Source organism: Schistocerca cancellata, chromosome 9 (assembly GCF_023864275.1).
Source record: "Schistocerca cancellata isolate TAMUIC-IGC-003103 chromosome 9, iqSchCanc2.1, whole genome shotgun sequence".
In the NCBI taxonomy this organism is placed as follows: domain Eukaryota; kingdom Metazoa; phylum Arthropoda; class Insecta; order Orthoptera; family Acrididae; genus Schistocerca; species Schistocerca cancellata.
In genome coordinates this window covers 173,991,471-174,008,321 of record NC_064634.1, presented here as the reverse complement: position 1 = coordinate 174,008,321, position 16,851 = coordinate 173,991,471, and the positions used below count along the sequence as shown (strand labels likewise).

The 16,851-nt window shown below is 37.5% G+C and overlaps 1 protein-coding gene across 1 annotated transcript in view; it reads left to right on the top strand.

The window, feature by feature from the left end:
* LOC126100557 (chromatin modification-related protein MEAF6) overlaps nt 1-8,087 on the top strand; it is a 53,367-nt gene extending 45,280 nt beyond the window's left edge. Inside the window, exons 3-4 of the mRNA XM_049911175.1 lie at nt 527-563; nt 6,647-8,087. Coding sequence (XP_049767132.1) covers nt 527-563; nt 6,647-7,038 — 429 coding nt within the window. The 3' untranslated portion in view covers nt 7,039-8,087. The remainder of the gene's footprint in view (nt 1-526; nt 564-6,646) is intronic.
* Nucleotides 8,088-16,851: the final 8,764 nt, after the last annotated feature.

Genomic DNA, 16,851 nt, shown 5'->3' with positions numbered 1-16,851 from the left:
CAATATTAAAAATTAAACTATGGAAACTAACAGAAAAAACGAAATATGTGACTTGTTGATCACCTGGCCCTTCACTAATGCAGGCTGGCAATTGACTGAGCTGTGGTTATGCAACTGCACGAAAAATAGCAAAGAATTTAAGAATTAAACTTTGAAAACAGACAGACTTGATAGTCTCCTGGTGCTTCATCAGTGAAGCCTGACTGCTGACTGACCAACCTTAGTTCAGTTTAGAATATAACTCTTTGGTGTTGCACATATCTTTCTCTTTCACATTTGAAAAATGTAGCGCTCTATAACATTATTTCTTGAAATGGTCATCATGAGAGTGAAACAGTCTATCCTTAATAAGGCAAATAAGGGATTCACACTGTACCCTCCTGACCTGATACTGGCACAAACTGAGGTCCCAGGAGATTGCAGTTTGATGTCTCCTTATGGTTGTTTTGAATGTTTATTCTGTTTCTATTTAGTAATTATTTAAAGATTAAATCAATATGTGACATCTCTCTCCTTATCTTTACAGGCTGTCAGCGGGCTAGTTGATCAAGGACAAGATAAAGGTAAGTTTGTGACCAAGATATGTCTTGAGTTAATGTATTTTTACTCTTTAGTGGAATATATACTTCTATAAATTGAAAATGTTTGCCAGATTGGGCAGTACCTTGCCAATTTCACTATCCAAGTATGCCTTAATGACTAACTCTTAACTTCAGCTTGCCAGTGATGACACTCCATACTTCCCAGCCTTAACAGAACTTATATCACAGTGTTGCAATGGTCAGTTATAACTTAAAGTCAGCCTGTAAGGCAAATTTGAACAGTGAAAGTGATAGCACACTGCCAAGACAGGAATCTTCTTTCCAGGTCCTTACCTGCACACATTTTTTATAGTAAGGGTCCTAAGGTGAGGTGTATCATTTACCATGTGAAAATCCCACCTGTGAAGCTTACTACAATAATAATGAGTACATGAGAAATTGTAAGAGAAAACCACAGGAACAGTGCTAAAGTCAATGAAAGGATTTTTTTTCATTAAATCTCAGTTTTAAAAAATGTGAATAAAACATGATCTTGCTAGTGCTGTAGCTAAGTCAGGTGAAAATTAATTGGAATTTTAATAGATGATTTACTTGTTTTGCAATCGTAGTACCCATCTCCTTAAAGTGTTACTTTTTTCTGTGTTTTCCAGTGTTCAGGCTTCAGTCTGTATAAATGGAACCCTTATAGGATAGCTTCGTTGTCTGTATATCTGTCTGCCTGTCTGTCTGTCATGTGTGACTGTTAAAAACCCTTTTTCTCTGGAACAGTTTGCCAAATCGAGTTCACATATATGTCATGTACTAAGGTTTATGATGCCTTGGTGGTGTAACAATTGTAAGCTTTTGTATCAGTGCAATCAAAAGACACAGTCATTAATGTCACATATTTTGATACTTGCAAACTCACTCACCAAAACATAAAGGGTGCTTCCTGCTGACCTAGACTCATGAAATTTGGCAAGAAGCAAGGTTTCACAGTAAAAGTAAAGTAAAAATCTGAAACTTGTTAAATTGGAATTGTATCACATAAAAATATCTTTTTATATCCAAACATGCATTGCATTTATCATCCATCAAAAGCATGTTGATGAACATTACTGCATGCAAACGTAAAAAGTAAGTTGTAGTAATGTTTTAATAAAACTGATGTTAACTGCTCGCATATTTTTTTGCATGCCTGGACAAGTCTGAGGAACAAATGTAGTGATGTTTGTAGGGTCTTAGAATTCCCAGGACCAGGGCAAAAATCTTTGATGTTCTCAATCCCCATGATGGATGAAGTATAGCACTTGCCCTGCCCCCTTCTTTTGCCCATAATATGAGTTTTTGTGTATCTCACATTGCCATTTTGACACACAACAAATTTTAGGTAAAAGCTGCAATAGTAAAGTACATAAGTTTGTTTTCTAGTGCATTTCTCGTATCATAGGCTGTTGAGTTCCAGCATTTTCATCACTACTCAGTTTTACTGAATTGCAAATCTACTTTTCATAATACCAACCAGTTTGATGCAGTGATGAAAGACTTGACTTTCATTAGGGAGGGTGGTGACTCAAATTCTCATCCAATATTTTCCTTAGTTTCCTTAAATCACTTCAACCAAATGTCAGAATGGTTCCTTTGAAAAGGACATGGCCAAAAATTAAATAGCAATGAAAAAAAAATCAAACACAACAGTTGAAAAGTATATTTACTTGAAGGGTTTATAACTGACAATTAGCGTGTCACAGTAATACCATATATGCCCCGGGTCAACTGGGAAATCCAGGAAATACCTGGGAATTTTTAAGATTCCTGGAATTTTTCAATTTTTTAGTTTTAAGTTAAATTTCTGTAATATTGCTGGTAAGAACTGATAATCTAACAAAGAAATTTACTTACGCACTAACCCATAATAATACTGCAGATATAAAACATAAATGAGAAAAGAACACCAAAATAAAACTTTAGTTGCAAAGAAAAAGTGCTATATACAACAACAAAACACAGTGCTCAAACAAGCATATGTCAATATCAAAAGGCTCTTGGACAGAGACTATGCAACAGTTCAAAATAAAAAAATTCCTTTCGATGAGCATGATGTCATAAGTCTTTATATTTATAACTGGTCACAGGAACATATTGCAAATGGTTTTTTGAGCACCATTACTTTCAAAGTAGATTCCCTTTTACACAAGATGAATTATGTTCCGTGTGAGATTGTGCGATGAATTTCTTAAATCATGAAGTGTTTGACTCTCATTCAAAACTTTACACTTCGAGGATCAGCCATTTATGCCATTATTTAAAATTTTACTGGCACATTTTTGTTTGATATATCTGAAAGGGTAGCACATGCTAAAAAAGACCCAGCTTCAAGATTCGTTTTTGATATTTGTTTTAGTTCTTTCATAGATGATAAATTATGCAATAATGGTGGCAAAAAGTATAATTATCCTTAAAACAAGAAATTGTGAGGCCAGTTCTTGAGCAATTACACACATAATTGGCTTTTCTATGGAAAAATCGAAGTGCTCAACAGAACGTGTTCAGCCAGATAAGCCATGAAATGTTCAGTGCACAGCAGTGAAATTTACAATCGTGTTTGTTAGAAATATTGAGCTGCTGCAATTTGAGCTGTGGTTTTAGGATCCTGCCTGACAACACACTCAGAAAAACAAAAATTTTGGATGCCCTGTACTCTGTGTGAAAGGCGAGTTAATTTCTCTCTCTTTTTTTATGAAAGATATCATCTAGTAGTCATATATTGCAAAACAAGAATATATATTATCATACCATATTTTCTCAAATTCAGAGTTCACTGCCAGGCCACTTGGAGCACTATTATTGTCTCTGTTTCCGTGTCATAGCATAGGCATCGCACTTCTTATACTTCGGTGTTCTGTGTTCGGAAAATACTGTGCGGTATTTGGTGACTTTCTATTTGTTGTTGTTGTTGTTGTTGTTGTTGTTGTTGTTGTCTTCAGTCCTGAGACTGGTTTGATGCAGCTTTCTATTTATAATTTCGTAATACTAAAATGTACAGTGTACATGTTGCTGTGTATTAAAGAATCTTTCAAAATATGTTGCTTTTTTGCTGGGAGTGCTAGTGTATAAAACCTTTACCATTCAAAGGATTGATACATTTTTTACAGCTCCAAGGGAAAGTGTATTGTCACTTAACATGGAAAAAAATGTACTTTCACTCCTGGCTACAGCATATTTTCACCCAGAGAAAAGCGCATTTTTAACTGGAAAGTCCGAGAAATATCCAGGAATGTACACCCTGATATTGTGTTTGTGCTTGCAGCAGCTTTATGTTAATGGGTAGCTTGTCTGTCTATACAGTTAACCTTCATTTCTCCAGAGATAGATTATTGTTATCTGCTCTGTAGGTTGCCTTTTGTTTTCTTTATGAACTCAGATTTGGAGAAAAAGTTGTTGTCATCACAAAGGTGCTACAACTGCACTGTCTGTAGTTGAGACTACTTCTCTCTGATTCTTTCATCAATTTCATATGGATTTTTGCCCAGGTATAAATCCATGGTTCCAGTGCCACAACATTCAAAAATACCGTTTGTGATAAGCCTTGTCCATATGTCAGAGATAGTTATTTCAGTGTCAAGTAACATGTATTTTAATGAAAATTATAAGACATAGCAAGACAATTGTTATTTGATCATTGGTCACCTGTCGTTCATTATGCACTAAAAAAAGATGCACCACTAAGCATGGTACAGAAATCAGTAGTTGTGATGTACGTTTACGGACAAACAAATGATTACGATATCAGAAAAATAGAATGATTTATTCAAGGGAAAGAGGTTCAGAAACAAGTCAGTAATGTGTTGGTCCACCTGCAGCACTTATACAAGCGGTATTTGGCTGGGCATTGATTGATGACATTGTTGGATATCGTGCCAAGTTCTGTCCAGTTGACGTGTTAGATCATCAAACTCCCAAGGTGGTTGGAGGACCTTGCCCATAATGCTCCAATTGTTCTCATTTGGAAAGATTGCTGGTGACCTAGCTGGGCAAAGGTAGGGTTTGAGAAGCATAAAGACAAGCAGTAGAAACTCTCACTGTGTATGTGTGTGTAGGCATTATCTTGCTGAAATATAAGTGCAGGATCACTTGCCATGAAGGTTGACAAAACAGAGCATAGAATATCGTCAATATACCGCGGCACTGTAAGGGTTATGTGGATGACAACCAAAAGGGTTCTGTCATGAAATGAAATCACGCCCCAGACCGTCACTTCTGTTGTTGCCATATGGCGGGCAAGAGTGAGGTTGAAATCCCATCAGTGTCCAAGGCATCTCCACACGTCTTCATGGTTCACTGGGGCTCAGTCCTAAACAGGGCTCACCACTGAAGACAATTCTACTGCAGTCAATGAGGTTCCAGGCTGAAGAGATGTCAAGAGAAGCCCCAGACAGCAGTGGGATACCAGCTTGATTGTCATCTGCCACGCAGTCCGAGAACCAAGGGTGAAGGTTGGAGGTACCATTTCTTTTCATAGCAGGACCCCTTTGGTTTCATCAATAGTACATTTACAGCACAGTGGTATGTCGACGATAAACTGCATCCTGTTTTGTTGCTCTTCAAGCAACCCATCCTAGGCTTTCATTTCAGCAAAATAATGTCCACCTGCACACTGCAAGAGTTTCTACTGCTTGTCTTCATGCCTGCCAAACCCTGCCTTCGCCAGCAGTGTCACTGGATTTATCCCCAAATAAGAATGTTTGGAGCTTTATGGCCAGATCCCTGCAACCGACTTGGGAATTTTGATGATTTGGCACATTATCCCTCAGGAGGACATCCAACAACTCTATCAATCAATGTCAAGCCGAATAATTGCTTGCATAAGAGCTAGAGGTGGGTCAGCGCATTATTGACTTGTTTTTGAACATCTTTCTCTTGAATAAGTCGTACAGTTTTTCTGAAACTGTTATCAATTCGTCAGTACATGTACATCACATCTAATGATCTCTTCCATTCGAATAATTCCTTTGTGATGCATTGTTTCTTTCTGTCTTAGAGTGTACTTCACCACAGTATAAGACATTTGCAGCTTTTTTATTGCAGTGTTGTTGCATTTCTGTGCTGTTTTTCTGACAGTTAATCACTGATAAGCATAAAAAAAACCTTTGCTTGACTAATATGATCATCGAGCTTTTGAAGTGGATGACATTACATTCCATGGATTTTTTTTCTGTCTTCTTCAAACATTTTTAAAAAGAACATGCCTTTTAAAATACCAGTAATTCCGTGTGACTTATTTATCTCTCCCAACAATCGAGATGTTACATGCCAGTGCAGGTCAAAGAAAGTCCTTCACAAACAATTTTTTTCTAATTGCTTGTTTAAAAATATTACTTTGTGTATTTAAAAGAGTAAAAAAATGAACTCCACAAAAATATAGGCACTGGTATGAAATATTGGGGTAGTGCCAGGGCACGTTTTTTTAAATCCATTTGATTTTTTGGCCATTTTGTAGGTATTAGAGAACCATAACCTGAGGATTGACTGGGAGGCTGATGAGGTACTATGCAGTTGAAAGCCTAAAACCTCAAAAAAAAAAAAAAAAAATCCTTTCTACAATAGATCATTCAACTACAATTAGAGACTGACTAGGTTGCTTTCACAAGTGTTGAAATTCGATCTAATGACTTTCTAATGTATTCCTCATTTACATATAGGGTTGATAACTGTGCTGCCAGTTCATTTATTATTGAGACAACTACCCAACATTTTCAGACAGTCTCCAGCAACAACAATTTAAAAATTTCTGGCTGTTACTTTAATAAAATATTGTGGGATTTAAACAAAGTGATCTGGCAACAAATTCATTTGAAAACATGAAATGTCACATGTTTTACAGTGTGAATGACAGTATATCACCATTCTTTGCGTGAATGTTCAAAAATCGTAACTGCACTCATCATTAAAATTGTGCACATGCATCAGAATATAACTTACATTTTGTTTTAATTAGTTATGTATGAATTTTTCTGTTTCTGTTACTGCTGTTTTTCTTGAAGGAAAGTGCTGTATAATATAAATATACAAGAAATTCATTATTGTCAAGAAGCTATATAAAGGTTTTTTTCTTTTTTTTTCAGATCGCAACAGTGAAACAGAATCTCAGACAGGAAACAGTGGTAGTGAGGACAATGTAGCAGGAAAAGAATCCGGGAAGGCTACTGTTGCAACCAGTGCCCCTTCAGTAGTGAGTGTGCCATCTCCCGCCGTAACTGCAAGTCCATCACCTGTGACACCTACGAGTACATCGGTAGCTGCAGTCAATGGCCGATCAACTCCTTCAGGAGAGAGGGATCGTCCAAGTACACCAGCAAAGGATAGTTCAGCTGCCAGCAAAGAGAATCGTCCAGCTCCTAACAAAACTCCAGCAGTTGGAGGAACTACAGTGAGCAGCACAAGTTCTGTCAATGCTGCCAGTTCTGGGAACACATCTGCCAAGAAACCAGTTGCAAAGAAAGCACGTCATCGATGACAGACTGATGAGGAGGACTGAGAGAAACTAAAAATCTGTGATGAGATGAAAGTAAATGGGCTTCTGGGTCATTACAGTTGACGAAAGAGTACAGCAGGTGCATATTTGTACACCTGCTCAAAATCTGTTTCTAGCACTCGGATCTATTGTTATTTGTCTGTCTTATCATCAACACAGATTGAAATTAAAATTATTTTCTGACAATGAAAAAATAATTTGAAACTTGGATTTAGAGCACTACTAACTGCATTCAAATGGAAATCGAGAGCTACTAAATGAATTTAAAATTCTTTGCTGTAATAATAAGTATAGAATACTTCCACAGTGAGAAATGGGTTAATTATTAATTGTGTAGTACAGGATATGCCAGAGAGCTGTAACTGTAGAGTACGTGACATTACTGAATGCAGCTGAAATGCAACATTACATTTTAGCTAGCAGTCAGTTACAAGCATGTGATATCCATTTCTAGGGAAAATAAAAAGTACTTATGCCGTATTTTATGTTCTTTAACTGAATTTTATTTACATGATTTGAACATAGCTATGTTTACTCTTATTGACGTAATCAGATCTATCAAAATCATTGTAAGAATGTTATGAAATTGTGTTTTAAGTGAGTGCCAGTGTGCCTCTATTGTTCACAATAAAGAAACTTCAAATGTACATAGATATACGCTGAATTATTGTACATTGTTAAATATTTCTACTTTTATAGTGACAACATACCAACGTAAATATTGAGTTCATAGTTTTCAGTGTGCTGTTTCGTTAAATTTAGATACATAGAGTATATTATAATTTAATACGTTACTAAAGAGCTGTGAGGACCCTACCTGACATTATTCTGAATTATATTGTTAATAACGTATTTGTGATTAATACTTTTCATGAATTGGGTACTTACACAAATAGAACTCTTCTTTTAAAATTTTATCATTTTGTGACATGAAAATGACTGGTATTAAATAAATTCAAGTTTTATATATTACACTCTTTCAAGAAGTCTAAAGAAATTGATGTAGTTATTGTTAAGAACATCAATTGGTTAAAAGCCTGAAATAAAGTTAGTGAAGTCTAATACCACCACTAAATATTATAAATTCTATTCTAATATATTCACTTAACTTGGTTCTTTCAATTCCTTTTTGCAATTACCTTGTGGGAAAATCATTCCTGGCTAATACTGTTCATGCTTTGTTGAAGTTTCTCACTATTATCGAAAGGCACTCAGTTGTTTTGTAAAGAGAAATTTTAATTCCAGAGACAATTTGTTTGGTATTATAACAAACACTGGCTTGTGAAATAGAAATTCAGAAAAAAATGTATAAAAAAGCAATTCAGGCAGAGTAATTTTTGTAACTAGTGGGCACTGCTATAAACTTGAGATGTCTCGGTATGCGGTTCATCGACGTAGCTACTGTGCCTACTAGCTTCCATTTCCATGAGTCCCAATTTTAAAACTGATAACTGGTCTCCTGCAGAATGATACTTAAGTAATACAACAATATCCATGAGGGTCACATTGCATCATCAGGCACCAGCACACACAGTTTTAAACTGTCAGAAACGTTCTAGAAAGTGTAAATAAAATTAGGTCATCATTGGGGGTTCAGTTGTTTGCTAGCCTGTTCCATCTGTCAGCTTTTTATTTTTACCTAGTGCCAAGTTGTGTGTTGCCCACCTTCTGCATGTGTTCATGACAAGTGTTGTGGTATTTAAAAGCAACTGTGAAATTCTTTGTTTTGAATGTCAAAAGAAACACATCCACATTTGGTGAAGTTTTGCGACAGTCGAGAAATGGGCACACAGTACTTATCTTGACTAAAGGTATACAAAAAAATAGACAACATAGGATAACAGAAGAAAGAATATGGTATATGAAGAATTTACTGTAAGAATGATTCCTGTAAGGTGGGTGTGCCATTTTTTGCTAAATGATACCAGAAGTAAATGCAAAAACAAATTTTTCAGCAATGTTTGGACCATCTTATAAAGAATCCAGCTCATAGAATGTCCAAGTTATTACTGTCAATGAGTATACTGTTTCATCACAGCAAAAATACATGGGCTGGAAATTATTGGTCTAACACTAAAAATTATCTGCACTTGGTTAATAACATGTGTTTTTTTTTTTTTTATATATACTGTGGTGTATGCCAGTTTGGCTTTTTCCCTTAGTTTTGTGGCCCTATACATCATTCATATTTCTCTGCAGTTATGAAGTGCAATATGACACTAAGTTGACAAATGAAATGGCATAAGTGAAGAATAAATAGAAAAAGTTGATCTACTTCCTCTCATACATCAACAAATGTTGAACACTGTTGTATCTCACCTGCACTCCACTGTACAAGCACAACTAATACTAGGTACATAGCTACTTTATTCAGTCAATGAATTACTCTCTCAAGTGTATAAGATGTAAATTGCAAATAATAACTCCTACAGGACGGAGCTGATTGCCATGGCATTACCATATTTACTTGGCTACAAAGACGAAGCTTTTTCCCAAATTAATCATTCGAAAACTATGAGGTTGTCTTATATTTGCATATTAAATTATTGCTGCTGAGGTCAACATTTTTATTGTGTTTAACAGATTGATATTGGGAGTCATCTTATATTTACAGACAAAACTTGGGTTATTAAGGCGAGGTACAGATTCATTTGAAGAATTCTGAAGTGTAGGTAGGGGAAGCGGTACTTGTACTCTTAACAGGTTTGAGATTTCCTGATACACCAAAGTGCTCGATATAGTATTGACTGTGACATTTCAATCACATGGCACTAGTAGTGCAAAGAGTATATAGGAAACCACCAAGTAGCCACAGCAACAAGTTATTGCTCTGCTTAAAATTTGAAAATTTTGTGAAACAGGAGGACATAGCAAAAAATTCTATCATATAACTAATTCTTGTTATGTTGGAAGAGGTTTGCAATAAAAGTTCTCATACATTTATGGGTATCATAGGCAAATGTTTCTGGTGTTTTTTAAGTAAAGGTAACACTGACAGGTAAAAATGTTATCCTTCAAAAAACATTTCTTGATTCTTAACGCAAGCCAATACTTTATTTGGTTATGAGGTACTGTAACGATTTACCAAGTGTGTTGAAAACGAGAAATTCAGTCACTGTTCACATATTGGAGTACGGAGTAAAAATGTTACCACATTTTAATCATCTTTAAACAAGATGGTGACATTCAGATGAATCAAGAAAGAAATTTAATCCAGAATTAAATTTCTAAAAACCAAACTAAACCATATTAAATTGACTGTAATTGCTAGTGTGAGAATAAATTAAAGCAGCAAGACCCTCGTGGAAACAGTGCCAACAGACATCACTAGATCACAGAACGAGCAGAAGTTTGAGAATTTTACTGATTAGTGATTGTGACCTTTTATTTATTTATTAGTTGGTGTTGTTACCTATGGCCTGCACCCTAGAAGTTATTGCAGTTTATGTTTTACAGTTGCTGAAACACAGCACTGCAGAAAGGTTTGAGGGAGGTCAGTTAACAGTGACACCAGCTTGGCTGAGAACTAGGATGAGTGCGGGGAGAGGTGTGCTGAGTAGACAGCAAATTACATTGTGTTGGCAACCGTGGGAATCTATACGGAGTACTTTGTCATTTTAAGAACATCTACCATGTTTAAACTGCAGTTTGCCTGAATCCATTTGAACTGACTTTAAAATTGGACAAATACACACCAATGTTATACATTTCTACAAGAGGCAGTAAAAGTCCAGATAGGGGCCAGTGGCATACTTACGTGTTTCCTGTAACAATGTTGTCAACATTCACCATGAGGTACGACGTTAATGAAAGGGGGAAGGGGGCGGGGGTCAGCTGCTAGTTATACTCAGCTAATGAGAGAGCGGCAGGCAGACAATATGTTTACAAGCAAGTAACATTCTCACATAAGTATAGAAGCGAAATCTGATATGTATCAGGTTGGTGCAAAAAGATTACATAAGTTTAATAAACACAACAAATACACATAACAGAGATTTTAGTCATCAATGATATATTCTCCTTCACTATTTACAACAGTCTTGCAATGCTGGGACAATTTTTCAATTCCACAACTGTACAAATCAAGTGATTTTGAGGTGAAGAACTCATTGAACCAAGTTCACTGCGCATTTTCACCTGGAAAAGAAAGTTCCTTGAAGGTTGTTTGATAGAGAGCAGAAATGGTGAAAATCTGAGAGCGCAAGATCAGGTGATTAAGGTGGATGTGGAACCACTGCCCAACCCAACTCCTGCATAGTGTTTTTTTGTCAGTCTAGCAGAATGCAGTCGGGCATTATCCTGGAGTAGTTTCACTTCACGCAGTCTTCCTGGTCATTGTTCGTGAATTGCTTCTGCAAGACATCTCATTTGTTGACATAAATGTCACCAGTGATTGTTACACCTTGTGGAAGCAATTTGTAGTACACCACACCGTTGTCGTTCCTCCAGATGCCTAACATGTGGATGTGCGCAGGTCTTTGTGTGGGGGGTTGATGCTTTGTTTGGGCTCAACCATTCCTTTCTTTTCCATATGTTAGCATAAAGAAACCATTTCTCATCAGTAGTAACAATAGAGGATAGGTACAGTTGGTGTTGTTCACAAACCAATTGAACATAAGGCCGCCCCCTGATTTTTGTGATTTTGGCTTAGAGCATGCAGTACCCATACACTCAATTTTTGGATCTTCCCCTTTGCATGCAAATGTCACATAATGGCGGAATGATCACAGTTCATCACATGTGCCAGGTCTTGAGTACAATGATGTGAATCATTGTGGATTAATGCATTTAAATGATCTTCATCAAACGCCATAGGTCTTCCTGAATTGGAAGAGTCACTAATGTCGAAACAGTCCATGCTCTTGTCCAATAGCATTGTCCCCATACATGGCACAAATGTTTATGGCTGCCTCCATTGCTATCATCTCTGTGTTGAAATGAAACAGAAGACTATGTTAGAAATGTTTTGATTTCACCACTTGGCAACCCACTTTCTAGCATTCACAGCTCCCATCATTACCTCCAAATGACAATATGTAAACTCAAGTAGCAATAGTGAAGTACACAGAAAAAATGATGATCGATAAATAAACCTGTAGCAATCAGAATACCAACATGCAAAACAAAAATGCTACCTCTCTAATATTTGGAAAAGAATGGATACGTTCTCAGTTTCCACATAATCACAACTTCAGGAATCATAACATATTTGGAAGAAACAGAAAAATATTTGTGCCAACAAAGATATGAATTTCACATCTGTGCTATTGTATGATGGTGATGATTAAAACAGTGATACCATAGATAACTGGCTTAATAAGCAAAAAATGTAGTAAAGATAAAAATTAATGTAAACCATTTGTTTTTGTTTTATTTTATTTCTCCTTGTGTTATCAATATGTAGACAATAAATGGCCTGAGTTTAAAATAGGTGTAACACTAACATTTTAGCCAGGTTCTTAATTCAATAAAACAGTTTATAATTTTGAATAATCACAATATGTTGAAAACAAATTTTTCTCAAGGAGCCTCTTAAAAAAAGGGGGGGGGGGGGGGGGGAGGGGATCGTATTATATTCAGGTAAATACGGATTTTAAAGAAGGACCCTAATATTCATCTGAAATGATTAGGCAAAAAAACTAAAACTATCTTAAGTTGGGCAAATGGTATTCCATGAGCCTGTCGTTCAACTGAAACATATTTTCATTGTGCCTGTCTGCAACTCTTCTGTGTTATTTTTACAGTGAATAGCACTTTAACCTTTTTATAATCTTGTTGATATTCTAATCTGGACTTACCATTGTTTTATTTTGGCTAACGGCTTTCCTTCCATCTCACAACACAGCGATGTTTTCCTTTTGTACTATTCACTAGAGCATTACTCCACTCTGTCCGTTCTTTCGCTTCTGTCCCATATTTTTAGATCACCTTCCAAACCATGCACACACTGAAATCCAGGTCACACTTAATCAACGGTACTCTCTGCGCACAACATATAGCTATGTGACCATAACTTGCGCATAGTCCCATACTTAATCCGTTCCATCCTTTTTTTGTACTTATTTTTACGTATCTGTAAATATTTTTACCCTTATTTTTCTGTTATTCAGCTCCCATCACAACCACCAATGCCATCATTTGCCCACTCCTACATTATTTCCTGTTTCCCCAATGTGCTTTCCCTGCTACAATGGATTGCGAAAACATTCTGTTGGCACCCACCTACATAGGGAGAAATGATCATCATGATAAAATAAGAGAAATCAGGGCTTGGACAGAAAAATTTAAGTGCTCGTTTTCCCCGCATGCTGTTCGAGAGTGGAATGGTAGAGAGACCGCCTGAAGGTGGTTCATTGAAACCTCTGTCAGGCACGTTATTGAGAATAGCAGAGTTATCACGTAGATGTAGAACCCTGCTCCACCTTTCTGCACCAGTTCAGAAATGTATCTCTTTCTCAGTCGTCCCATTCTGTTCCTTAAATGCTACCCAAACCATAGAATCTCCCCCAAGGACCTAACCATAAAAATTTCTTTTTCTGGCTCCCATCCTTCCTTTCACAATGGCCTTCACCTTTTCAGATTCTGCCAGTACCATTCCCTTCCCATCTTGGTACTGTAAACAGAACATCTCCCTGGCACAGGCATCCCAGAACCACCTCTGCTCCCTCCACAAGGTACTGTTACTATGCAATCTGTACTACATACATCACATCTCTAAAATTGAATCTCTTGCCCTCCAGCATCTGTAAGAGCATGCTAGACAACACCTCCATAAGTTATCCAGCCTGCTGACATCCTGCTTCCACATGGGGGCACCACTATGCAATCCCATCCTATCCAGTGTTCCCCTTCATCAACCCTCACAGCATACACATCCTGCCTTACCAATCTTTTCAATTTGCCACTTCAACCCAAAACCCCTGCCAACTTTCCACCAAATCCAGGGCCAAAATATCCCAAAACACTGTTGTTAACCTTTGCACCAAAAGCCTCACCCCTAAAGAAGTTACAGTCCTGTCCAAAGGCCTCACCTTGTGCCCTGCACCGAAATTTAACCGAGTTGTACTTGTCGAAGACCTACTCTCCTCCATATCCCTGAAATGGAAACACTTCTTTGACACAAATACTCCCAATCACAGCCAACCTAGTACCAACACTGAACCCTGCCATTCCCAGTTCATGGCACCATTCAACGACATTCCTGCCTCCCTCCCCCCTAACCATTCTCTCGTCACCTTCCAGGAATTTCTTACTTCCAACTTGACCTCAGCATCCTTCCCTAGGTTCCTTCCTGAGAACACCAACCTTTCAGTAGAAGAAAGAATCTCCATACACAGCCTCAAAACAAATCCTGACCTAATCATCCTAACTGCAGACAAAGATCCCACCACTGCCATTGTAGATCACAGTGACCACCTGGCGGAAGGTCTCTACCAATACTCTGACTACTCCAACTACAAACTCTGCCAGAGTGATCCCACCCCAGAAGTGCAACACAACCTCCAGTCCCTGCTTCAAGCCTCAGACTCTTCCCAGAGCCTCTCCCCTGAATCCATTTCCCTCCTCATCCCTGTGATACCCCACATACCCACCTTCTACATGTTCTCTCTTAAATCCAGAAACACAGAAATCCTGGACACCCACTTGTAGCTGGTTACTGTGCCCCCATTGAAAGAATTTTGGCGCTCACTGGCCAACATCTTCAACCAATTGCCCAAAATATAGCCTCCCATGTCAAAGATACTGACCACTTCCATCACTGACTCTCCACCATACCCAAGTCTTTACCTCCGGGATCCCTACTTGTCACTGTCGATGTCATTTCAGTCTGCTCCAAGGGTTCCCAAACTTTTCCTCTGGGGAAATCGCTTTGAGAATCCTGGTACTTTTGATGGAATACCCTAATATTTTGAAGGTTAATAAAATTTTAAAAAATGAGAAAAGACGTGTTTTATTTGGAGATTACTTCAATTTTAAATCACAACTAATAACACCAAAATCATAATAAAATTTTAAAAAATTAGCATCAGAATATTGAAAAAATTCACCAATTTATTAATATTTCTTTGAGAATCACTTATTCACTTCACATGGAACATCAGCATCCTGCAGAAAACAGTTTGGCAAACCCTGCTCTACACCAACATCCCTCATGTCCATGGTCTCGCCACTATTTAACGCCACCTCTCCAAACGTCCTTCAGACTCCAAACTTACCACCTCATTCTTCATACACCATACTAACTTTATCCTAATGAACAACCACTTCTCCTTTGAATGGAAAGTTAACAAACAAATCTGTGGCACAGCCATGAGCACCAGAATGCACCCTCCTATGCCATCTAGAGGATACCTTCCTAGCCTCCCAAACCTCTAATTTAGTTCAGGTTCACAAGAACTTTCTCAGTACAGGTGACCTTTTCCATGCTTTAAGCATTTAGTGAAATTGTTCTTGCAAGTATGTTAATTCGTGTGTCCTGTGGTACACCCTTGACACAGTGGCACTTGAAAAGCCCTAGCTCCATTGAACCTTGTGACTATATCCCAGTTGTGAGAATGCCAAACAACTATTCAATCACTGTAGTGTCACAAGTTCTTTCTCTAACACAATTGCTATCTCTGATTCAACTGACCATGAATGTATCATGCTCAAGGATATCGACAAATGAAAATGTCAATTTTGCTGCACCCATGGGCAGTATTTACTTTTATGGAAAAACTGGGAAAAAAACAGTCATTCCAGAGCAACTACAGTATTATTTTTCTGTTTTATTTTCTTATTAGTATCTGCATCCTGAAGTTTGAATATTATAATCTCTTTACTGATATTTGTTTGTGCACAAACATTTGCTATTGCTCTTTTGGAAAACAAAAATCAAAGAAGCCCTGTCTCTTTAAAAATTCATCATTCATGCCCTCTCTACTGCATCCAGTGATATCGTATGGCAGAGGATGACAAGATGTCTGATCAGTATTGTGTGGTCGTCTGAACATGATCAAGGAGTATTTATTTTATTTATTAATAGTAGATATCACACTGCTATACTGTCACAGAAGCTGTATAGTCGGGTGATGGCCAAATTTAGCTTTGGATGTTGTTACTGTACCAGTCTAGTTTGTACTATAGACTGTAATGCCAGATTATGTTAAATGTCTTTGCTACATGAAAAAACACAGCTTGCATGCTGTGTTTGATGATCTTGATTCAACAGGTGTGCTCCACAACGTGGACAAGTTATGCTCATTGTGGAATCTGGCCAGGCTGGCAGTGGGGATGATAATATCGGACAGGGGAATTCTAAGATAAATCACCCTATAACTAGGCTCATACTATTTTCTAGAGGGAAAAGTTAATATTTCTCAGCTAGAACAGGTTCTTTCCAGGTTTTGAAAGTGTGAATACTTTATTAGCCATCTGTACCAAAAGTAAGTATGGTAGGAAGAAACAGCTGTTGTAAATCTTCGAGACATAGGTGCTTAAAGGGAAAAGTATGGATTCTGCCCCTGGTGACCAACACAAGTCCTAGGCCCTTGTTGGTGGATATGAATTCACATTCAGCTCTGAGCTACTTGTTCAAGATCTATCATTTTCTACCATTCATCCTTGACACTGACAGGTTTGGCATGGGAAGTGCATCTTCACTCATTCAGTGTAGACGAGAAATTTTGCTATGGTTGGTTGGTTGGTTGGTTGTTTTGGGAAAGGAGACCAGACAGCAAGGTCATTGGATTAGGGAAGGAAGTCGGCCGTGCCCTTTGAAAGGAACCATCCAAGCATTTGCCTGGAGCGATTTAG